The 24,537-nt window shown below is 48.0% G+C and overlaps 2 protein-coding genes across 4 annotated transcripts; one reads left to right on the forward strand and one right to left on the reverse strand.

The window, feature by feature from the left end:
- On the forward strand, positions 1–5,891 carry FBXL15 (F-box and leucine rich repeat protein 15). The gene is made up of 4 exons (XM_064513955.1): positions 1–102; positions 935–1,185; positions 1,954–2,456; positions 2,840–5,891. The coding sequence occupies exons 2-4, from the start codon at positions 1,003–1,005 to the stop codon at positions 3,027–3,029; spliced, it is 876 nt and encodes a 291-aa protein (XP_064370025.1). The 5' UTR covers positions 1–102; positions 935–1,002; the 3' UTR covers positions 3,030–5,891.
- On the reverse strand, positions 4,413–19,271 carry CUEDC2 (CUE domain containing 2). Of its 3 annotated transcripts, XM_026094935.2 has the most exons (10): positions 19,134–19,246; positions 16,793–16,986; positions 11,505–11,596; positions 10,497–10,640; positions 10,118–10,179; positions 8,515–8,648; positions 7,221–7,391; positions 6,815–6,876; positions 5,083–5,143; positions 4,413–4,694 (listed from the first exon to the last, which is right to left on the reverse strand). In XM_026094935.2, exons 3-10 carry the CDS (start codon positions 11,576–11,578, stop codon positions 4,548–4,550), a joined length of 855 nt encoding a protein of 284 aa, XP_025950720.1. In that variant the 5' UTR covers positions 11,579–11,596; positions 16,793–16,986; positions 19,134–19,246; the 3' UTR covers positions 4,413–4,547. The 3 variants fall into 3 exon arrangements, with proteins under 3 accessions (XP_025950720.1, XP_025950719.1, XP_064370026.1); XM_026094934.2 differs by lacking the exon at positions 16,793–16,986 and having other exon boundaries at positions 19,134–19,271; XM_064513956.1 differs by lacking the exon at positions 16,793–16,986 and having other exon boundaries at positions 19,044–19,246.
- Positions 19,272–24,537: the final 5,266 nt, after the last annotated feature.

Consider the following 24,537-nt stretch of genomic DNA (forward strand, 5'->3'; position numbering starts at 1 on the left):
CCCCGCCAGGGGCGCCTCACTTCCGCTCGCCCGCCGTGACGTCGGTACCGGCCGCCCGGCGCCGTGCGTGGAGCCGCCTGCGGAGCCCCGTCGGGGCGGCAGGTACCGGGCGGCGGCGGCGGCGCGGGGAGGGGAGGGAGCGCGCGAAGTGCCCGACCCGGGGCTCGGCGGGGCAGCGCGGCCTCTGCCGCCCGGCCCGCGGGGCCGCCCCGCGCCGCAGCGGCGCCCCGGCCCTGCGGGCTGGCCGTGACCGGGGCCGTCGGGCAGCGCGGGGCCCCAGGGCCGAGCGGCGGGGCAGGCCTGCCCGCGGCGGGGCAGCGCGGGTGCCGTGTGCGCCGGGGCCGCTTTCGCCCGAGCCCTTGGCGCTGCGGCGGGGCGCTGTGCGTTGCTCCGCCGGGCACCCGGACGCAGCCGGGGGGCTGCGGGCTGCGCCGCGGCCTCGCCCGTGCCGGGGCAGCGCCTCGGGGCGTTGTCACTGCCGCCTCGGCCTCGCTCCTCGGCGGTGGAGCCCTGCGGGGGCTGGAGCCCCGCGGCCCTGCGGCGGGGGGAGCAGGTGCCCCGCCCCGCTCCGCCCCGCGAGGTGCCTGTGTGCCTCGGTCCCAAGCGCCGCGAGGCAGCGTGGTGCCTAACCGGGAGCGCTGGGCGCAGTTACCGTGCGGGCGGGAGGGCACCGCTGCAGCAGCCGCCTTGCTGCTCCCGGCCCAGCTGCTGAGGGACCAGAGCCCCTTAACCAGCTGAGGGAGACCTCCCCTGAGCTTCCCAGGAGGGTGGCGTGGGTGCTCGGGCTCGTGGCTGAGTAATGGACGTCCCGGCTGGGGAGGAGGTGACGCGCCTGGCAGGAGCGTGCCCTGCTGAGGGTTAGCCGTGGGGTTTTCCCCTTTGGGCTGGCCGTGGGAGAGGTTGCTGAGTTTCTCTTTCTGGCTGTTCCTCCTAGAGGTACCTGGCAGTAGGCGTGAGGTGATATAGCCTGGCTTTCACCACGGCCCCGCTCCCTGGCGACTGATGATGAGTTTGACCCCTTCCAGGGGATGCCTCCTGGATCTGCCCTGGGAAGACATCCTGGTTCCACACATCCTCTGTCATCTGCCGCTGCAGCAGCTCCTGAGCCTGCAGAGTGTCAGCAGGTCATTCCAGTCCCTCATCCAGCTGTATCTGGCCAACATGCACTGCTTTGACTCAAGCAAGGTATTGGATGACTCTGAGGCTGGGGGACACTCAGATGTGGCGCTGCTCCGGAGCTAACATGGGAGGTTATATGGGAGGTAGAAACCCCCAGCAAGGAAGCTGGTTCCTGCTCAGGAGCTTGGGTTAATGGCTCGCATGTCGGACTGGACAGATGGGCACAGGGAGGAGAGGTGGTGATTCAGGGTCCAGCAATGTGGCTGTCTTAGCAAGAAGCTTTGGGGAGCAGTGTGCCTGGAGCTCCACCCAGGCCATTACAGGGCACTGGCAGAAGCAGAGTCAGCTCCAGAGCGGCACAGCCTGTCGGGTCTCACCTGGGGTGCGTGCTGGCGCGGTTCTGCCAGGAGATAGTGCTGTGCCCTGTCTTGAGGGAAAGCTTGTGCAAGCCCTGGGGGAGACCAGGTGGGCCTTGGAGATGCAGGAGTGGCTGCTGTTCTGTGAGGAGACAAGAGTGGTCTAGCAAAGAGTTTCTGGAGAGCAGAGGCATGGAGCTCAGCACGGGTGTATAAACTCAGTGGTGATGAGTGGGGTAGAAGAGACAGAGCAGTTTCTGGCTTCCTGAGAGCAGTGGCAGAGGCCTGGGCATGAGATGATGTGGGGAGGGGAGCCTTAAGGCACGGTTTGCCCTGGGACTAGGGGAAGGTGGCTGTGGTCACCTCTGTGCCACACTGGAAGAGAAGAGCAGGAAGAGTCTCTGGATGAGGGCCAGGCTGAGCCAAGCTGATTTCAAACCCTGGTGAGCGCCTCATTTTTCCTGGGTTCCCCATGCAGATTGGGCCTGCCATCCCTAGAGCTGCTTTTGTTAACCTGCTGAAGGACAACGAAGTGCTGCATCAGCTGGTGCTCCAGAACTGCTCCGACTGGCTGACAGACGGGGAGCTGCTCCCAGTCATCGGGCAGAACCACCACCTGCAGCAGATCCAGCTGAAGGGCTGTGCCCAGCTTAGCCGCCACGCGCTGGTGGCCATCTCGCTGAGCTGCCCCAACTTGCGCCAGCTCTCCCTGGCTCACTGCGAGTGGGTGGACAGCCTGTCCCTGCGCAGCCTGGCTGACCACTGCAAGGCGCTCGAGGCCGTGGACCTGACGGCCTGTCGCCAGCTGAAGGATGAAGCCATCTGCTACCTGGCGCAGAAGTGCGGCAAGCTGAAGTCTGTCTCACTGGCTGTCAATGCCAATGTGGGTGACGTGGCAGTGGAGGAGATTGCCAAGTGCTGCCCTGAGCTGGAGCACCTGGACCTCACGGGGTGTCTGCGAGTCAAAAATGACTCCATCAGGTACTGAGCAACTTGGGAAGCTGGGGCGGGGATAGTGGGGGTGGGGAAGAAGAGGCATGGAGAAGGAAGATTTGGATTTCTTTATGGTGGAAGTAGTGAGAGCTACATTTTGGGGAGAAGCTGCTGACAGCCCTTTCAGGAGAGGGAGGGTTTGCTACTGACAGCAAATTCCCTGGGATGCCGTAGAGGGTAGATGTGGGACATAGCTGACTTGATCTGACTGCATCCCTTGAGTTTCTCTCTGTGGCTGTCGGGGTGCTGCTCCCAAAGTACGGTGTGTGTGTGGCAATGGTGAGCGCTGGCCTGCTGGGAGTAGAGAAGAGGGTGAGTTGTGTGCTCGGGAGTGCTGGCTTACAACCTGTGTGTGCACTCTTTCTTGACAGGGTCCTGGCTGAGTACTGCCCCAAGCTGCGCTCGCTCAAGGTGAAGCACTGCCACAATGTGGCCGAGTCCAGCCTGAGCATCCTCCGAGGCCGTGGAGTGGAGCTGGATGTGGAGCCTCCACTGCAGAGGGCCCTTGTTCTCCTGCAGGATGTGGTTGGCTTTGCCCCTTTCATTAACCTCCAGATCTAGAACTGCTGCTGCTGCTGGGGAGGGGGGGATGGACACAACACTGGGATCCCGGGAGGATGCCAGAACCGGTTGCTGCTGAGACACGCAGAGAGAGGTCGGTCCCATTGGTGAGGCTGGCCTGAGTGGGGCTCACTCTTCTCTCTGGGGCTGTTTAGCAGCTGCTGGGTGTTCATGAGTGTGTTCTGATGGTGTCTCCTGGGAAAGTAACTCCTCTGCAATAGCATGGAGAGAACGAGTGACTTGCAGGAACACCATGGTGCTGAACAGGCCTTGGCCAGACCAGCCAGTAGACAGGACTTACTATTTGTTGTATTTTAAAACTCTAAGTGGCAGCTGTCCAGAGAGCAGGAGAGTGTTTGATGGGGACCATGGACTACTGTCCCTTAGGGTGGGTATGCAGGGCATGCCTGAAGAACTGTTGGGAACAAACCAGGCCAGCTGGAGCAGAAAGGAGAGAAGCCACCAGTCCTCCTCTTGGAGAGGGCAGGCCCCTCTGAGCTCGGGGAAGGGGGCAGTGTGAGCACAGCTCCAACCTGCAGCAACTGGCTAGCTGGCACCAAATGGCCGGCAGGGCCCAGCTCAGGCAGCATGTGTCTAGGCCTAGCTGCTTGCCCATGGGCACTGGTTTAGGCCAGTGCAATGGAGAAGTTGTTCTCTGGTACTCTGGGGAAATGGGCTCCTGCTGCAGTTTCACTAGAGGAAATGCACCAAACCTAGCTGTGCTGTCACTGAAAGCAGTTGATGGTTGCTGCTCATTTCTTCTACATTCTGATTTATACTTTGGTACTGCCCAGGCCTACTGAAACTCCATCCTGCCCTATGTCACAGGGCTGTGGCTTTTGCACTCAAGAGTGGTGACAGAAATACAGGGGCCCTGGCTGTATTTTCAACTGCAGTTTATGGAGTGCTGGAAGTTCTGTTGGCAGGGGTGGCCTAGCTCTCTCTGGTCTAGAATCCAACCTCAGCCCTTGGTGGGGGCTGAGCTCAGCTCAGGTGGTTAACTAAACAGCAGCCACCTCTTGTGGAGAGCATGATGAAGACAGTGATTAGGGTAAGAGAGGGCAACCCTGCTTCTATCCTTGGTCCAGGAGGGGTTGGAGGCAGTGTCTGTAAAGCACATGCACTCTCCAGCTGAACTACACACCAACTCATATGATCTTTATTAACACTGGCACTCAGTTTAAAGCAACAGTGCACACAGACTTGTAAGAAGCTTGTTGCAAAATGCACAAGCCACATCTCAGATCTAAAAACATCCCATGCAAGGAATAACAGAGAATGCCCATGACCTGGACAGCTGTTGTGGTATGCCCCTAAGGTGGAGGGACAGCTACACAAAGAGAAGGCTCCTCCTTGCCAACTGGGTTAGTTGGGGAAGCTGAAAGTAGTGTCCTGGCTCCCAGGTTAGTTCCAGTTAGTGGAGGGTGGAAGAGTCCCCTCTCATCCCTAGTGCCACATGTCCACCCTTCCATGCCTAAGCCAGTGAGGCAGAGGCTGAAGAGCAGCAGAGACTGGCTGTCAGTGGAACTTATACTTCCTGGCTGGTTTGAGGCTGATGTAAGTCCTCTTCATCTCCTCACTCTCTGGCTTCTTTATGTCTTTGTACCTCTCTCCCTTTGTACTCACCACCTGGTTATCGATATAGCGGATCAGCTTCTTGGGAGCCTGGAGAAGAAAGACATTGACACTAAGTGGACAGACACACTGCTGGGTAAAGGGAAGGGCCAAGCACAAGCAGGGCATGCCCTGGGGTGGCCAGCCAGACTGGGATGGGCTGTTACCCATCCTGTGTGCTGGGAATCTAAGTTAAAAATGGGAGGGAAGCTGTCTGGTGGGGAGGGGGCAGGAGCCATGCTAGTCGGGAGAGGTTAAGTACTGACAGTCCTTGCAGCACCTCTTAGCTACACTAATCTTTCCTTTATGCTGACTAGTGGCCCCGTGAATCTTCCTTCCTTGCGACTGCCCTTCTGCTTTTTGGGCTTGCAGTCAGCTTTTTAGACCTTGTAGCCAAAGGACTTTCAAAATGCTGGTGAGCTGGACCTGTTCTTCTCACCTCTTTTGGTGGAGCTGGTCGATGTGTTTTCTGATCTTCTGCACTATCCACCATCATGTATCTGAAACACAAGAAGCATTTAGCAAATACTGCAACATGCATTGCCTAGAGCTGCTCAGGGCCTATGTCTTCTCTTCCCTAGCTGGTTTGTAGCTGTACAATGTGTACTACTTGCCTAGATTGCAGCTAGAAGCACTTAAGGTTTCCCTCTGTATGAGACAGGAAAGAAGTGTGCCATTCTTCTGGTAAGAATCCAGAAGGATTCTCCTGGAGTAGCATCCATGGATGTTTGTGAATGGTATCAAAAACTCAGGCTGCTGAGACCATGTACATAGCCTCTGTTGAATGAAGAAAGGTGCTGAGCTCTGGTATTCGGGCAGCTTTGCTCCTTTTCAGCCTGAGTGATGGCAGCTGAAGGAGACACAGGTAAGATCCACACTGCACAGGGCTGAGCTGGCTGCTTCTGCCCTGAGGAGATGGTGTGCCTGTAAAGCTCCATGTACTACTTGACTAGGAAGTGGCTTTGAGCTGGAACCAACTTGATAAAAGCATCACCTCATTCCTTATGTGACTGACACACCAGGGCCCAAATATTTGCTTGCTGTACTGCTGAGTTACTGCTCTTGAGACTTTAGAGCTGGTTTAATAGGGGGACAGTGCAGCTGACTGACTTTTTCCTCAGTAATTAATATAGTTGCTCCTGTATATATTCAACTATGGTGATCTGCTCTCTGTATCTGTGCTTTAGTGATGTTTAAAGCACAGGATGTTGCCAAAATGTCATTAAAGTGAAGTTCCCAGAAACATAACTGGCAGGTGGTACTTTTTGTTCCCTTATGTGCTCCTCTGAAGCAAGCCTGCACATAAGACAGGCAAGGACAAGGATTGTTAATTCAGTCTGGATGCCATTCTGCCTTGTTTTATCTTCCCTAGACCATCAGCTGTTTTTTCTGTCACTGGGGAGGATGTAACATGGTGGGAAAGACATGGCTGGATAGACATGTGGAGTCTGCGTGCCCACAGCAGGACACTCATGAAAGCTGAGATCTTAAAGTAGATCGATTAAACCACAGTATGTGTTCCCCTACTGAGAATTAAAGTGCTTTTCGGAGTGAATAAAGCTAAACCAATCTAAAGCCATTTTCATTCCCAAGAAGTCTATAGGGAGATTTCAGAGAGGCTTCTTTAAAAACACTGAATTCACACCTTCAGTGACTGAGATTTAATCTTCCCAGTGTTGCTGTACAGACAGTCCCTTAAAGAAATCTTTAGCCTTTGGACTGTCTCCAAGGACTGAGATACAAATGAGCTGCTGTAGTTCCACAAGTCACCATGTGTTACCTGAGCTGCAGCATGATGTTTGTGCCTTGAACCTTTAACTGGGCCCTCAACTGACAATACTGTGACTTACTGTACATCTGTAGCAGGTTGAAGTCTCACAAACAGCCAGTTGCTGTGCCCCAGCTGATGCAGGTAACTTGCTTGAATATCAGAGCTCTAAAAGCGGGGAAATCCAAACCTGTTTTCCCACCCACTGTTTATTCTTATGCTCTGAGGTGTTTCAGCTACACCCAAATCGGCTTCATGGCATCTTTTTTAAGCATCATGCAGCCCAAGCTCTTTATCGATGACACTGTTGTTCTGACCTTGGTCATCTTCCCTGACCTGCTGCATCCACCTTTATTGCAAACAGAATGAGTCTACAAGAGGATCCTTGCTGGAGAATACTTACTTCTGCAAGATAACCTGTTTTAGTTCCTCGTGATTGGGTGTTCTGCGGGGCCGTGCCAGTTCCTGGGAGGAGACAAAGCAGGTGCGTGAGTAGCAAACCACTTCGGTTGCACAGCTCCCCCTACTACTTGGCTGAATCCAGTTGCTGATGCAGCATTGCCAACCCATGTGGGTGGGGGGATGCCCCCAGCTTCTCTGGGGTGCTGGCTCTGCTGTGGGCACAGCCTGTCCTCTAGAGAGCTGGCGGCAGGGTAGTGTTTTGGGTGATCTTCCTGGCTTATTGCTAGGAGTGTGGAAAGTTACCACAGTCAAAAGTTTCAGGTTGCAGTAGACAGCTGGTGTATCCATATTTATCTGAGCACTGCACTGCTCTTTGGTCTGGTGCCACCTAGTTCAGAGTACGATACCTTCATGCTCACGCCTGCTGTGCCAATTTCCACCTTCTCCTCCACAATTAACTGCACTGCCTCTTCCAAGTTCCCCAAGGCCATGGACAGTGCCTTCTCCGCCTGGCCCATGGTACAGGCAGGAAACATCTCCAGTAGCAGCTCCACCCCATCCTTCAAGTCACCATCTTCCTAGTTAGAGTAAGAGAGACATGGGCTAAGCTGGGGATGTAGAGGGGAGGTGGTTATTGAAAAGGGTCCCTCTGGTTTTGCATTGTCAGGAAATTCACCTTCATTCTTACACTTAGCTGAAGGCTGTCACTCCTTACAAGTGTGACTGTAAATTCCCTTCCTGAATCTGATATGGCATTGCATCTTTGGCAGGACAAAGCACTGCTCTTCCTTAATCTCTTCCCCCTGTATTTCCTTAAGGTAGGGCTTCTATGGCCTGGCTCCTCTATGTGGCCCTGCTTCCTCAGGAGCAACTGTTGTGGGCACTGTGGTGCCAATGCTCGATTTTCCTTCCCTGCAAGGTTATATGTGCTTTGATCAGGAAAGGAAGGACTGGCTAGGCACATGGTTATGCCTATGGTTATATCAGAAGGCAATAGGCCCTCCTGGCCATGGACACAATGACTGACTGCAGAGCAGGAAGAGATCCATACTGGAGAAACGGCAAGCAGAGCTTGGGAGGAAGAGATGCAGGTCTGGCAGGTGCAGCGATGCCTGTAGCACAGGTCATGCCAAGTGGTGCTACAAGATCAGGACCGCTGTGTCAAAGACTCAGTGCTGTGTGGCTCAACAAATACACAGCATGGAGGCTGCTTGAGTGTGGGACTTGAGTCTCCAGGACTGACACCTAAATTTACACAGTTCTTGTGCAGGCTGCAGCTTGATAGCTGGGGAGAGAAATGGAATGATCCAGCTCAAACTGTAGAGCGAGCCTGGGGGAACGTGGTGCAAGCATGGCAAAGCCTGGCTAGGGCTGCAGAGGCATCCTTACTGCACTGCTGCTGGATCTCTGAGGGCACTGCGAAAGGCTCTCATTAGCCCCCAGCCACTACCTCAGTGGCTTGGAAGGATGAGCCAGTGATGGCTCATACTCTTCTGGCAACAGGTAATTTTCTTTTTCCAGTTAGTAACACAGACCTGTTGAGGCCACGTAATGGAGGAGGTCACAGACACCAGTGATGCTGTGTCACAGCCCATGCTGTGGTACCTTTCAGAGCCAGAAAATGCCCTTAGGTGGTGCTAGTAACCTGGTGCTGGGTGACCCTGCCCCCAGTGCTTCTGCTCCTCTGTGGGGTGGCCGTACCTGGGCCCCAGCTCCCTCTGTCAAAGTGCGCAGATGTTTCCCGTTGCAGGCTCCCGCTGCAGGCTCCCGGCCCTGGGTCAGGTCTTCAGAAGTTGCTTCACTCCTGCCCTCCACAGCCTTTTGGCCAGGTTTCTCTTAAAGACACAGTGATATCTTTTGAGGAACAGCCCCACAAAGGCAAGAGCTCTGGGCTTTTTGTTAGTATTAAATTGCTAGTGTGTCATGTACCCTTTTGATTTGAAAAAATATCATCCATTTCATTGTACCCTTCTTAAGTGACAAGAGTTTCCCCTAGTGCTCCTCCTGCCTTTGGTGGGGACGGCTGCAGCTCTAATTACATTGACCTGCAGGAAGGCAGAACTAACACAAGCTGAAGCGCCTCAGCTTTGTGTTTCCAGGCCTTACCAGGGGCCACTGCCGAATACAAATCTAGCTGTGAATTCTCTGGGCTTCTAATGCTTGGTTGTGGATACTTAAGGCAGTTTTTGGTCATGTTTTTAAGAATTCCTTGGTGTTTGCTCTGTGAACTGGGTGTGGGTTTGATTTTAAATTTGGGAATACACAGTGGTGGTTCTTGCGCTGTGTGACCCAGCACATCCTGTGATCAGGTTACTCTGATTCATCTCTCTTTGCAGTTCTGATACAGGTTCTTTCTGTGTCACTCTAAGAAGAATCATTTCACCTCTGTTCTTTCACCTGTAAGATGGGATGGTGCTGTCCTTCCACACACAGGCTATATCAGGATCCTCAAAGGGTAGGATGCGGGGGACCAGAGCAGTACGTTTTATTAAGTACAGGAAAGCAGTAAGTAGGATAAAAGACAGGACTATCTGTTCTATGCTGTATGGCCTTCTGGCTCCTGATAAGAAAGCAGTGATGTTGCCAAATGAGCAAAACCCAGACTAGCATGCCCTGAAAGGTTTCATGCCCAGGCACTTGACTTATCAGTTCTCTGGTGGGAAGTAGCTTTGAGGCTGGTTAATGTAGCAGTTCAGCTGACTTGTGAACACTGAGGCTAGAAAGGACCACTAGGATGGTATAGTCTTCTGCAGTTCTGCATACCCTACCAGTGATTCTGCATCAGTACCAGGATTCCTGGGTGAACAGGAAGTGAGTTTTGAGGATGCTCAAAGTCTACAAGTGACACACATTGTCAGCTGGATCCTCTGCTTGATGATGCACCTGACACAGGCTACCCATATGGCCTTAGGCACATGGCTACCAGAGGCAGGCAGAAATCCCCACCTTCAGAAGTAACCTACTGAATTTTGACCAGCAGCCCCGTACCTGCCATTTCTTCTTCAGTACTCTGGATCTGCTCTGAGAGGGGTTTGGAGATCTGGTCAAGTGTATTTTACCCTCCCTCCCCACCCTATCTGTCTTAGAGGGTATTCGATGTGATGTAAGCCTTCCATGTGTGGATCTCAAAAAGTGGACTGAACAGTATAAAAAAACCTGTCAATCAATTCAGGCTACCCTATGAGATCCTATACTTTGCAAACAGGATTGTGTTTTATTCTGTGACATTGCTCAACCCCAAACACTAGGACTGAAAGCAGGTGCAGAATATATTTCTTGAGATGAAACTCCCTGTGTTACTCACCTTTGTTGCGAGCTTCACCAAGTCTTTCTGAGAGAGAGAACATCATTTCACAAACATCCCCACTGCAAGAGACAGAAACTGTGTAATTAGTGTGGGGAACAGAAGCACTAGCCCATCCTACTTGGCTACCTCTTTCTAGGAAGAGGGGGCTTGCTGTGAAGCCCAGTGTCACAAACTGGCATTTCAGATGGCCCAGGACCTACTTGCAAACTACAGCGGGATTAGCATTTGTGTATCCAGGCAAAGCCTGACTTAATCAGAATGGCACAGGTTTGGTACTAATACATCCTGATCTGGCTGTAAGTGTTTATGGTATTGAGGCACTTGGGTCTAGATCCCGAGGCATGGCACGCACATACCAAACATCACATTCACACACCTGTGGATTTCTGCAAAACCAGGAATATACGCCTCCATCATTTCCACAAAGGTATCCATGTCAAAGGTCTCTTCAGAGGACTCTGGAGAGCCCAGCTCTTCCAGGACACCCGTGATGTAGGAGAAGAAAACATCATCCATTCCACTGGAGACAGAGAGAACACAGGTCACGGAAGCAGGGTCAACAGGCCCATTTCCTCTCTCTCTGTCTCCACCCCTCCTCCCTCTAACCTTGTGTCTTTCTAAATAGAGCAGCAGAAGGACCTTTGTGGCCTGTCTCGTATCTTATGCACAGATCTCAGTAGGAAAGCCAGGTAGCAGATAGTCAGTGGTTGAGTGGGAAGTGTTTAGGGATAATACAGGATAGTGCAGAAAATACCGCATGCCATCCTCTTCCTGGGCAGCACTGAAGGAATGCCCCAGCACGTGACCACAGGCTGTGCTACTGTAGGTACTTCAGCTCAGCTGAAATATTGCAAGTGCTCAAACTTTGACTTTTCAATGTTGACTGGTGTTTCGGGTCATTATACTCTTCTCAACTTGCAATTTCTATGGGATGCAGTGTTCTCTTCTTGCTGTCCCACACTTGTGTCACTGCTGCCACCAGCTGCAAAACCAGCTGCTGTGTTCCAACCTCAAGGTGGCTGTATTTCTGCCCACAGGCAGAGTTTGCAATAGCGAGAGCCCTGACGTAGCACTGTGCTGTTCACAAAGCCTTTTCGGATCACTGTGGAATGAAGGGAATTCCATATTCTAATGCCTACTGTTAGACAGGAAATTAATCATCTTGGTCATCAAAGAAACAACATGCTAAATTGTAATGCTAAATGATGGTTGCTCAAGCATTCACACTGGACCAGGTGCATCCCAAATCAGACTTAAGGAAAAGCAATGCAAAAGATAGGAAAGTTACAATGCTCCACTTGGAGCTCAGCATAATGTGCAGAGGGGCAATTAATACAGGGTTAAAGCTCAAATGATGATCTTGGATGTTCCTATCTAGACGTACCTGAGGTCTGCAGCAGGGATGTGGGACTGGATGAAGTGTGTCAGTGTGTCTCGAATGATTCTCTCAAGTGCCATATCTCTTTAAACCTTTTTCTTTAAAAAATAAGGGGGAAAAAGAAAACTCTAGGTAATTTCAAAGGCAAGAACTTGGTCAAAAGATCAACATGATCAAAAGGTATGCATGGTATAGGCAAATGTATGCTTCCCATCAGAACAATTCATGAACCCCTCCAACCTGACACATCATCCCTGGGTAAAAGCAGTCAAAGATGTCTGCAAAAAGCAGCAGTATGAGGAAATACGAGCCCAAAGCAACTCAGTCTCTTGGGTCTCTCCTGCTCATGTTGACATTGACAGTATGCAGCTGTACTGTACATGTAAACTAAAGCTGGAAATGCGGGTGTGTCCAGCTGCAGGACCTCAGAGACATCTACTGAGCTAGAACACTGTGCTGCCCAGCAAGCAAGTGCTGGGTAACAGGTTTGCTTGCTCACTGCACAAAGGGGTGGACGTTTCAGCTAAGAGCATCTGGAGTGATACCTGTACTCAAAAATGATGGGGAGGAAGGGTAATGCCTCTCGGAGAAAAGACAAACCAGAGTAGATTTCACAGGGAAATACCAGGCGGGGCACAGACAACTAGTCTGCCAGCCAAAATATCAAAGGTCTCCAGGTCAGGCACGGACTGCCAGTGGAATCCTGCCCACACAGGAGCCCATTGTTGTGCTTGGTAAATGAGCCATTCTGCAGCTGCAACAAGGGGCGTTTGATAACCCAAAACTCTCAGGGGAGTGCTAAGAATCACAGACCTCCTACACAAGCAATGGCAAAAGGGGGCTGCCCACAGCCCTTGTTCAGCTGTCAGTACCAGGCCTGGACTGAACCTGGTGGAGAAAGCCAGTCCTTAACTATTTCTTCCCCTTTGGGCCTACAAAGCTGCTGGGTGAACAAACTCTCAGCATAAGCCCTGAGTTCTTCCTGAGGAAGAAAATTAGCTCTGCATCTACAGGAACTGACACGGTCATCATCCATAGAGCTTACAGGCTGCAGATGTCATCATGTTCCCAACCGTACAACCCCCTGACTTCATGTGGAGCAGTTCTGTGGGCCTCTGAGAAACATTTCCCAGGGGAATCAAAAGGTTCAGGATTTCCTCAGATGAGGCTTCCATAGCTAACAAGATATAAGCAGAACCACTCCAATCACATTCAGCACAGCTCTTAATGGGCCTAGAAACAACCAAAGCCCAACAGCCTGTCAGCAGATATATCTTAGAGTCCATTAAACCCTGCACTGCGCTTGGCTACCATCTCAAGTCCATAGCAACATGCCTGCACTCCCCTGTTTGTGGCTGGCCAGAGGAGCTCACCAAAGCCAGCTAGACCTGCCTCTGGCTATAGTCATATTGAGGCTCCAGTGATTTAATTCTTGATATGGAGGGAGAAAGCTGTGACAAAGGCTTATGTGAAAGTGCTCTGCTGCGTCTACAGCATCACATATTGCTTCTCGCTACAACGATTCCCCGCCTAATAAGCCCAGTCTGGGCTCTTCTACTCTTCAGGGCTCTGAAAAGATACAGATTTAGCTACCCGAAGGACCATCTCTTCCTTTATTTCTGTGTCAGCACCACTCCTTTGAGGCAGGGAGACAAATAAACAAAGATCATCACAACAGCTGGCCACAAAAAATGAAACATGCTGACAGAAGAACTACTCCAGTTTTCACCATAATCAGAGCTAAACACAAAAGCCACCTAATCACCTAAACTCTCCTGCAGCTATGTATTAACATCAACCCTCCCACTCGTCTAGATCCAGTAACTAAAGAAGAAAACAAACCCCTTTTACATTTATCTCTCATTTGTGACAAAGAACAATCAGTTATCAACACTGTACTACTCGATGACCAACAGATGTATTCAAACATAGCACCTCTGCAAGAACAGTCAGGAGAAGGCACCCTCGGACAAGGTTATTTGTTTGCTGTTTCCCTTTTAAGCTAAGGAGTTTCTTTACCTCCCATAACTTCAGTGAGGAAATTCACATTTCACAGCATTAGAGGAAACCAACAGACTAAACACTCTTAAGTAGGAGCTTTTCATGGAAAACCCAAGCCTCCAAGTGAGCTCCTGACCACTGTGCTGCTGCTTTTGTTTTTCAGCCCCATGAGGATCCTTTGTTGGCATTTTTCTCACTTTTGCAGATGTCATGGCCTGCAAGTGTGAAAGCTGGCAGTAAAAATCACCATGTGTAAAAACACCTTCCAGCTGCCTGTTTGTTGTTTGTATGTGTTTTAAACGAGTCATATCTCTAGCAGCATGGCAGAAACAAGTTTACCTTTGTCGTCTTTGCAACAGATGCAGAAAAAGCCGAGCTTCCATTTCAGACATCGGAAACCCCGTGATAAGATTCTGACTCTCACTGTTGGCAAGAAGACTGTCCTAAGCAGCCAGTTTTCCCACACTTTAAGCTTCTGTGAATGCTGGCTACCACCAACCCCCCTGAACTTGCAGGTTTCAGAAGAAAAGTTAATTTCTTTTTACAGAAATTAGGGATGGAAGATCGAACCATAGCAGCGAAAATGTTCTTTCTACGCTCACTACTATCCAGACGAATGCTTATTTCCTTTTTACTAAGAGTCTTCATGATATCCTGGGAACTGGAAATGTACAAGATTTTGTCCATTTTCCTGAAGCAGGCCAATATTCTGGGAGAGATAACTATATAATAACCAGTAACATTGCCAGACAACCCAATTAACTGAACAACAGAGCACAATTCACCATGTCAAAGGCACTTTTGTGAGCGCCATAAATTAGCTGCTAGTAATTTATTCTTATCAATAGAACAGGCAAAGTCACTCATCTCCTTAAGCAAAGACACTTGCAGGCAAGTCAGACTGGGACAAAAGAAATATAGGCAAAAAATAAATCAGCAACAGAAATGTTGTAGCTATGGCCAGTTACTAACTGCTCATTTCCAGTCCGCTTCCCCAGCCTCTAACAACCACAAGGAATCCTGGTTTGAAATGATTTCAAACATTTTCCCCACAGAGTTACCATGCTGGTGTCTGAACGAAAGCTATTTCCTTGTGTCTGTGAAAGAAAGCACTAGGTTTTATTCATTGGGTATACATTCTCTCCGGCACCGCACACAAATACATCTACCAGCACACCCAGATTTAAGGCTTACACCCAGAGGAGCCAAGCTGTCACCTTTAGTCTACCTTTGAAGAAAAGAAACCCTTTAATGGCAAAAAGCACGATCTTACAATAAAGAATAGAAAGAGGTTAGCTGATCTGGTATTTCTTCATGGGTCGGCCATTGCCTTTGTACCCGGAGAACCCATTTGTGCTCCCGTAAGACCGCTCCCCTAAGACCGCAGGTGCCAAGCTTCTGAGAGACAGATACACCGGCACTCCATCATTCACTGGCATGCAGGAAAGATTTTATCCCTTGGTGAACAGACTATTCTTACAAAACTCTGTGTGTCACAGATCTGCAATGCATAATAGTCTTGACTGAACGAGGCTTGTGGAAAAGAAGTCCTGAAGGCACCCCGGCCTTTCAGATTTGGTGGATATTTTCTTGATATAGAGAGAGCTGATTAAAAACCTATGCACAAACATTTTAAAATGGCTTCTTCAAGGAACAAACTGGTGTTGCTGCATGTTCTTCGCACATATCCAAGTTTAGAATTCCATGGCTCATGACATCAAAACACATTCTGTATTATACCTTCAAAAGCCACATTTTTTCCAGGTGTGACATGCAATAGTTAAGGGAGAGATTTAGTAGAAGGGCTTATCCTTTGTGCACAGTTTTGTGGAGATGTGATTTATAACGCACTGAATGATCTAAAACTCAGAGGCAGAAAAAATCGCCTTCCCCAGAGCACAATTGTATTGAAAAGGTGCTATCATTGTTTTAAACTTCCAGTCATAATTTCAATGCAGATATTAAGATCACTTTGGTAGCTGTCAGCTGATTCAACCCTGTCTGTGAAAGTCCTTCTGTATTTTTTGTCATTACAAGCAGGGCTCTGTTTAGCATTCTGCACAGAATATAACTTTATTTTTCTTAAACGTATAGTGAAGACATGTTATTCCTGTTGCTCTGTTCTCAGCTAGAGTCTTAAAGCTTTCCACTGTCAGAACAGGAGACCTTCAGCCATTGGAAATCCTTGTAATTTTTAGACAGTCTTAAAACACTGGAGTTTATCATTAGAGTCACCAGTGGAGCACTATAAGCCATCTTATTAAGACAGGCTTGATTTGAAATAACAGGAATGTTTCACATAACATTTCCTGGCATTCTTATTTCCTCACCTCAGGCAGAGAGGAGTGGTATCAGTTCTCAAAATATGAATGTGAAAATTGTTAATCTTCTGTACTGGATACTTTGGCCAGCAGCTTAATAGACTGTAACATCCTCCTGTCTATCCTGAGCATCTGGTAATCCCCATCTCCCTTGCATTTTCCCTCCTATTACATTAATATCATATTTGCTTTTTGCAAAACAACAGCAGAACAACACCCCCCTATAAGTACAGTTACCCTTGCAGTGTCTGAAATACCTGCCCATTCTGTATTCCAGAAACGCTGGCTTCTTTTTGCACAAGGCATACGATTCTGCCTTTCTATAAAATTGGCTGAAAATCTGACATGTTTGCATATGGCTAGATCATTTCTGAAGGCTCTTTAAGCCCAATTTTCAGTAATCATTCTTAAACGATCAATATGATGGGATGGTGATGATTGATTGCGCCCTGGACTTTACATTAACAAGACAGACTTGAGGAGAGCAATTTAGGAAAAGTGTTTCTGAGCTAAGAGGAACTGTCATTTGGATGTATATCAACTTTTATGAGATCATAAATTTGCCTACCAATGAGTTGAGGTTTCTGTAAGTAGGAGATGCACATCGTAGACTTTGGAAATACTCAGAACAGGTCAGGGAAACTTTAGGTAAAATTGATCTGGCTGTCTGGCAGAGGGATTGACTAAATGCCTTTAGAAGGCTCTTTCAGCCCAAGTTTCAATAATTATTCTCAAATGGGTAAGTAATGGGACAGGGACAGTTCTCTGTGCCCTCTCTGAGAACTTGCTATGAGAAAGTACAGAGAATTTCTCATGCAGCTCTGTGTGTGTGTGTGTGTGTGCTCAGGGAGGAGTGGACCCCCGGGAATATATTGAGCTCTCAGTTCACCCTGTGAAACACAACCTCAGAGGAAATCTCTGCTATACAAACAATATATACCATGTATACAATATATAAAGCAATAATCTGACCTGCAGGAGAGACAGAGAGCTGTAGCTTTATTCCACTTCACCTACGGAGGTCTCCAATAAGGTTCCTATAGCTTCTTTCCTTTGGAAGTACTTTCAAACCTCTTCTCATCTGCTTCCTAATTCAGTCTAACAAACTCACTTCTAGGGCCAGCAGGAGAAAGCAAGGAGCAAACTTGCTGCTTTGTGAAAGAGGACTAAAAAAAAAAAAAAAAAAAAAACCTGTCTCCAGCTGAAGAAAGCAAAATGAGACTCAAACTGAGGGGAGGGGTTTGTGAGGCAAAGATTATTCTGCCTACAGGCACTGAAGGAACAGCTGTGTTTTCTCTTTTTCTATCCATTCATATAGTTATTTATTCAAAAAGGAAGGTTTTCAGTCGCTACTCTTTAGCTAAAATCCCACAACAGACACAAGTCTTTTCTCCAAAAGGAATTTTCACTACAAGTACCAAACTATTTTATTTTTGGAAACTTTGCTGACTTAAAGGAAAACTTTCCAGGGTGAACAACACCTTGCAGACTTAATTTCAGTGCTTCTGTTTTTTGTTTTGGTTGCTAAAGTAGTCCCTGAAAGGACTTCCGTGGTGTGTTTGCTATAGGAAGGCAGGCTGAGTTCCCTGTGCACATAGCACAACTGCTTAATGCTATAACATTAAAATAAGGCTTTCGGTAATAACTTAGTCTCTTCCACTAGATTACCGTAACATAAGATACTAACGTCAACAGCCAGAATTCTCCCTCTCCTCTGAGAGCTGTGCTGGATGCCTGCACTTCCCAAAGACAGTCAGCCAATATTTGCGGTCTAGGATTATAGCTCAAATGCGGTGCCCTGCTGGCACTGGACCCTTACCTGAGAGGGAGTGTCGCCTGTATAAAGGCTCAGCTCATGGGCAGTATTTGCAAATCACTTTGGTAACTAGTAGAATCAACAGCCTATGCCTGCTTAGCCCAAGCCAAGAATTAGGGAGTCCTGTATGGAAAATAAAAGCAAAATGAGCTACACAGGGAGCACACTAGACTCTTTCTTTGTATACTGGTGTCCTTATGCTATCATTCATGTCACTTGTGACAGTTTTCCCTAATGCAAAGGGTACAACTTTGTCCTTCAGAATAAAAGATACTATAAAAAAGGCTAATTTGAATGCCAGAATATCATACTTGTTAGCCTTAGAATTCACTGTCAAGTTGGGATTTTCTTCAACATTTATAATTTCTGTAGTATGGCTTGAAAAGGTCCCTGAATATAATTAATGTATTCCAGAAGAATTTGTGGCATCATCATGACTGTAAAATAGAACTTGTTTCTGGTTGCTTTAATAAGATAGACAAGAAAACAAGCGTTGGATTTCCCTGTTGTTGCTGCTGCATGCTTTTGGCACATAGTCAAGGGCAAAGCATCAGAGACCCAAACAGGGCAAATGGCTGATACTTAATTTATCTTCATCTACAATCCTAGACCTAAAATACTGGCTGAGTAGCTTTGGGAAGTTATCTGTTTCCACTGCCTCTATTTCCCCTCCTGTAACAACAATAATACTCAGCTACTTATCTCACAAGGACTTGAGGGAATTTGGCAATACTTAAAAAGCACCTGAAGCAAATTCTGTGAAAATGCTAAATACCATTTCAACACGATATATATCTTGGAGCACTTCACTGCTTAATGCCGTTTTCAAAAGTAATTTGCTTAAATAACAGATGTCTTTACACGCCGGGGACAGCAGTTACGTTTCTCTGGCCCTAGTGAGGAAATAACCCTCACTCTCGTGCGGAGCAGCTTCGCGGCTGGCAGACGCACGCCTCCCCAGCGGTCTTTGCAGCAGCTAAGGGCTCGCTCCCCGGGAAACACCGAGGCTCTTTACAGGCTCGTAGGTCAACCAATAAATCCCCTAAGTATGCATCTCGCTGTCCTTAGGCATTTGGGAACCGAACAAAACCTCTGGATTTTTAAGCCTCCCACACGCTGCCGTCCGCGTTCCCGGAGCCAGATCAAAGGGAGGCGCTCGCTCAAACGCCAGCGACGGCAGAGCAGCCGGGCACGGCCGTGCGGGGCGGGTCGCAGAGGGACGCTGCTCTCGCTCGGCTGCACGCCGCTGTCTCGGGGCGGCTGCTGCCGGCGCGCCCAAGGGGCCCCAAGGGGCCGCGGCTCCGCGCCGGCCGCTCGCGGACCCCGAAAGCGCCTCCCGGGGCGCCCGGGCGCGGTCAGCCCGGCACCGTGCCCCGGGCTCCGCGGCCGCCCCCCCGCCCGGCCTACCGGGGGCCGCGGGGGCCGTGCCGAGCACGGCGCCGCGGGGACGGCCGTTGGGGCCGCTGGCGCCGCTGGCGGGGTGGGGGCAGGGGTCACCTGATCGCCGCGCGCCCTGGCCGCAGCCTCGCTCCCTCCCGGCGCAGGTCCCGCGCAGCGCGGTTGAAAGCGTCACGTGGCTGCGTCCGCCGCCAGTCATAGAGGCGGTCGCGGGAGGGTAGAGCGGCCTCGTGCTGAGGCGCTCCCGCGCCGCCATCTTGGTTGTGGGCAGCAGCTGTAAGGCGGCGGCTCGACCGTTGCTCTGGCGCCGCGTGCCTGAGGCGGCTGCGCGCGAGCGGCCCGCTCCGGTCCGGTCCGATCCGGTTCAATCTGGTCCCGGCCGCTCGCCGCGGGTTCTAGAGCCTTCGGGCGGCGCTGGCAACGTGCAGGGGGTGGAGGGTTGCTGCTGCTGCCCGGCCTGGCAGGCCGGAGGTGGCCTGAGGAGTCAGTTGTAGTGCCCCTGCGGGAGAGGAGCCCGGGGCCGTGGAGGGGTGCGGAGGAAAGCAGGGGTGCTGCTGCTGCTCCCCAGCAAGGCCTGGGGTGCGCCTAGGGCGTCCGTGCTGCCCCTGGAGAGCGCAAAGAGGAAAGGACAGGTGGCAAGAGTTGATGGCAGCGAGGGCAGCCAGGCAGTCAGTGGTAGAGAAGTACTTGTGTGTGGTCTGAGAGCATGGGAGTGAATCAGTGAAACAGCACCACAAAGATTAAGTGAAATTTTCCTCCCTAGCAACCCAAGTGGCACGTTTAGTGAGTGAAAACAAGACATTTTGGAGCAAGGCTATCCAGGTATTTGGGATGTTTTTCCTTAGATACGAAGTTCTTGTCAGATGGAAGCACCAATCCCCTAAGCTTCCATTTTTAGAAAGGGTGGAAACTGCATCACTCTCCCATCTCCATTTTTTTCTTCTGCTGAAACTCTCCCCACTCCATGCTACATTTGACAAGTCTCTGCTTACTCCTTTCTTCTGGCTTGATTTGGAGACCTGAAGGACTGTTTTACTTTGGGGCAGCCTCAGGCCCATTTAGAGAAGCTGCGGCAGAGCAGTGCTGATGGACAGGATTGTTGCTTTTGCCTTGCTCACTGCAGTCCCCATTCCCCAGTAAGGTGAGCCGCACTTTCATTTACTTGGTTTTGACAAAGATGTTACATGCTTTCTGGAACAAGAGCTTTGGCAATATCAGCTTGGGAGAAGTAATTCCATGGTACCAGGTGCTTCTCCTTCATAAAAATTCTAAAGCAATAGGGTGTAATTACTTTCCTACTCAGTAATATATTGCTAAATATATGTCCTACTCCTCAGTAATATATTGCTAAATACCAAACAGATGAGCCTGATTCTGCTTTGGACTGTACCAGGAAAAGTTCAGAGTAATGCCAGTTGGATACGGAGTGGAACATTATTCCACACTCACTCCAGTGGTCGTTAAGAGCAGAATCCGTTCCCATGGTTTCTTTCTGCACGTAAACATTCTTCTCTTGACATTGTATGAGTATATTTCATTGTATGAATATTCAGTGTCTTTGAATTTTGCTCTTGACTGTTGTTTGCCATGCTTATCCAGTACATTCACTGAAACTAATGAACTGTGAAGTATTGTTTTTCCTCAGTTCTGTGGTTTTATCTTAGTGTGGGAAATAAAGAGTCCGAAAATCCCCCGTCAAATCTCAGACTTCTAGGACAGGTTTCAGCTTGTGTGATCCCACTGTATAAAGGGCATGCCTAAAACACCGCTGCTTCTGGGGCAGGTACAAGGTGGAAACTGTATTACATCACAGAGAAGTGGAAGGGAAATTTTTGAAGAAAAAGAAGTAGCACATGTAAAGCCCCTAGAAATTAGCAGACTTTAGGAGAAGCAGTCATAGTTGTCTTGTCTGACCTTATAACTTCTCCGAGTTAATTCTTGTTTGAACTAGAACAGACCTTCCCAAACTGATCTATGTCCAGGATAGCGTATGAGGTTTTACTACCTTTTTCATAGGTGGTCCATTGCACCTTGTTCAGTGGCAGAATTTAAACACTCATTTGTTGTGTGTGTGACTGCTTCATCGTTTCCCTGATGTGCCTGGAAACCTCAAGAGCCAGAAGAAATTTTGAGACTTCTCAGGTGTCATAAATTCAGACAGTTCATAAACCTCTGCTTTAGATCATAGGTTTTAGAATGACAGCAGTCAGGACCTCTGTTTTTCTACACTGCAAATACTTAAAAAGTTAACTGTCAGTCTGGCTGGTAATCAGGTCAGTCTGTCCTGGGGAGAATGAAGGGAGGGGAAAACCACACTAGGCTTTGAAACAGAGATTTGAGAAAATCTGAAGTAAGTTAAAATGCCACTAAAATTCTCCTATCAGTGCTTAGGCTTCTCCTTTTACCATACTTTGATGCAAAATGATGTGAGAGAGTGGTTCATTTTTTTGTTTACATTCGTGGAAAATGGTCAGTATTGTGGTACTCATAACAGGCGCTGGAACAAATTTAGCAACTAATTGCTCCCCTAATTTAAAGTTAAATTCAGAGTTGCTTGACCTAGAACTCAGTGAAAACTCCACAAGGTTTCCATATACAAACACACCCTTTATAGAGAGTCCAGGCAGAGGTGAGCAACCCAGTAGGAAATTGTTCTTGAAGAGCCCTTCCACTCACCAGTCACAGACTAGTGCAAACCAGGGAGGTTAACATACCATCTAATTGACGGGATTCGTGTTCTCTTACAAACGTGATGAGTAATGCACGTGTGTTGAATCAAGCCAGAGGAGCATTGTTCCTTCTCCAGCTTATTATTAACTCCTTGTTGTATAATGTACTTGAAATAAGTTTGTTCTGTGGTAATTTGATGCGTGGGTGGATAATATTTGTATGTGACTAATTTTAGCTGTTACACATGCTTCTCTTTTATATTTGAATTGAAATTAGAGAACAAAAAATGTATTCTGTCCACCTCGCCTTGCCCCCTGCTTAATGCAGTCATGTTCCCTAGAGTAGATGTTTTACACATTTTGTCTATTCTAGTTTTGAAAGGCTCTGGCAATGGGGCTTAAGAAAGGAGCTCGTTACAGAGGTGTGTTTCCTGATATTCTGGCTTTATTTGCCATCTTTTTTAGTTAATCCCATCATCTGTTCATACGTGTCCTTGAGACCATTCAAAATATTTTTTTCTTCCCCATTGGTAGGCCTAAAATATCAGTACATAGCTGTGCTTTTTGTCCACTGTTTTTGTTCTTACTAAACCAAACTGCATTTTAATTGTGATTTATCTTCAGTCCTCTGCAGGTCTGTTTTTGCAACTTAAAATAACTGTATCTCCAGAGCTAAAAATAAAAATCCCCCCCCCCTTTTTTTTTTAGTTCAGCATTGCATTTATTTTGAAGGCATTACAGAAATTCAGACCTTAAGTTTGGAAAACCTCTGCACACTCCTGTGAAAGTGCATACCTCTCCCTGATTTCCTGCTCCTGCCAAAGGAGACCACGACACTCCAGTTTAAATTTTGCAGGAACTGCAGAGTTGCTGTTTCTCAGGACAGCAAGTGAGAATGGAGTCCTGGAGCCCTCTGGTGGATGTATGTAGAAAGAAGACAGCTGAAAACGTGAGTCATTAAACTCTGGAAATGCATTGCCATATTCTCCTATTTATTTCTCAGTTGATTACAACTGTGCATGTACATATACACCAGTACATATACTTAATTTTAAATCCAAAAGGTATTTCTTTCTGTTGCTCTGGAGAAAACTCATGTTGCAATTTCAAAGTCTCAGAAGTAAGTGAATCTGCATCTCAACATTACAATTAGATTTTTTTAGAGTCTTTTTGTCTTTACTCTTCCTTGGTAACAAGAAGCTCTATGTGGATATTTCCATGATTCTGTCTGTCACTCTGTGCCTCCTCTGCTTTACTGCTACATGTACATTTTATCACAATTACAAAAGTCTTGCAGACAGGTAGCAGACAATTCTAAAGATGTCTCTGACAAAAGAATCTATTTCACTCCTGTACTGTGGCTTATTTAGCTTTCTAGTGTTCGCAGGTATAAAAACATTTTTTGACAGAGAAATGAGCAATTCATCTAAAAGTAAAAAACAAAGTAAGTGAATAATAAGTAAATGAATAATTTGTCTATCATCTTTCTGTCAGGGAACTCACTATGCTTTACATTTGTGTCTTTATCATCATTTTGTATATGGAGCACTGGAGGATGACATGTATTTCAGTATAAGTCTGTGGCAGAGTCAGAAAAAGGAATCAGGAATTTGGGCTCCCTGACTCTTTTGCTGCAGTAACAAGTATGCTACTTACAAGCATTCTTGAGAATATGCAAGAAGGAAATGATTGGGGATCAAAGTCGTTTTTCAGCCTCTGGTTACGAGGTGTTCAACAAAGCCTGGAGCAATGCTTTTTGCCTAAAAATGAAACATACTGTGCTGGTTTTGAGCTGCTCCATTGATTTGGCTAACCTTAAAGGAGCAGTAAGAATATGATGCCGAAGAGCACTAAAGAGAGAGATGTTACAGACAGTATTCTCCAAAAGGCCTTTGATGCTGTTATATAGGATGATGATGTACTCAAGCCAGTGAAAAAAAAATAATTCTAATGTTGTTTGTAGTTATAGCATAAAGTTGAATGAGAACTTTCCAGCTGACAATGTCAGATGATCCCACAGCTAGGAGGAGCTTTGTCTTCTAAGTATTTGGAATATGGTGTACTTAAGTGCTGTGAACTCTGTGTAGGACAGTTTTTCTGAGCTTCTTGTAGGTGTAGCTAGTCAGCTAGCTAAGACTAATAGTACTAAGACTTAGTACTATTTCTAGTCTTGGACAACAGTGAGCCATCAATGGACGTTTGGTTGTACTGAAGTAACTGACATTTGCAGCGTCAGAAGTATTGTGACGTCTTGCATTTTATTTGTGCATGCAGGTTCTGCTGCCAGGATGAACCTTTTGGCCCTAGAATATTTCTCAGACGTATGCCACAGTAGCTTTTGGACTTTGCCAGACCAGGGCCAAACTGTTTTACATTTCATTTACTCAAAGCTTATTAGTTTGTCTGTTGTGTTTTGTAGATACAATATTGACAGGATCTGTTTTTCTATTGCATTCATATGTGAAAAGTCACTTTTGTGTTCATTTTTTTTTTTAGCAACTAACTCAACCAGAATCCAAATGTGAAAGCTTTCCCTACTTTAAGAAATGGAAAATTGTGATACATATCGATCTGTATTTAAACATGCTTCTGAATTTTCATAAAAATGGCCTGATTTTTGCAGTTGGCAGAACTAAAATATGGAGAGGACTGGGACATGATTTAAACACTGTCTTACTGCTAGCTCTGATTTCTTTTGTTCAGGTATAATGGGAAAAATCTAACTAAGCTATTTCTGTCCTGGAAGGAGCTCAGGACACAGATTCTAATCCTCACACCCTCTGTCTTTGGGCATTATCCTCATTACACAGGTGGATAAAGTGAGGCTAGTAACA

Source organism: Dromaius novaehollandiae, chromosome 6, assembly GCF_036370855.1.
Source record: "Dromaius novaehollandiae isolate bDroNov1 chromosome 6, bDroNov1.hap1, whole genome shotgun sequence".
Taxonomy (NCBI): domain Eukaryota; kingdom Metazoa; phylum Chordata; class Aves; order Casuariiformes; family Dromaiidae; genus Dromaius; species Dromaius novaehollandiae.

What these genes read in the sequence shown, in the direction of transcription:
- CUEDC2 (XM_026094934.2), bottom strand. Translation starts at nt 11,578, where the DNA reads ATGGCACTTGAGAGAATCATTCGAGACACACTGACACACTTCATCCAG. An exon ending in GGTTTTGCAGAAATCCACAG is followed by an intron (nt 10,180 to 10,496) that starts GTGTGTGAATGT and finishes TGTCTCTTGCAG; the next exon opens with TGGGGATGTTTGTGAAATGA. An exon ending in CAGCAGGCGTGAGCATGAAG is followed by an intron (nt 6,877 to 7,220) that starts GTATCGTACTCT and finishes GTCTCCTCCCAG; the next exon opens with GAACTGGCACGGCCCCGCAG.
- FBXL15 (XM_064513955.1), top strand. Translation starts at nt 1,003, where the DNA reads ATGATGAGTTTGACCCCTTCCAGGGGATGCCTCCTGGATCTGCCCTGG. An exon ending in ACTGCTTTGACTCAAGCAAG is followed by an intron (nt 1,186 to 1,953) that starts GTATTGGATGAC and finishes TTCCCCATGCAG; the next exon opens with ATTGGGCCTGCCATCCCTAG. An exon ending in GTCAAAAATGACTCCATCAG is followed by an intron (nt 2,457 to 2,839) that starts GTACTGAGCAAC and finishes CTTTCTTGACAG; the next exon opens with GGTCCTGGCTGAGTACTGCC.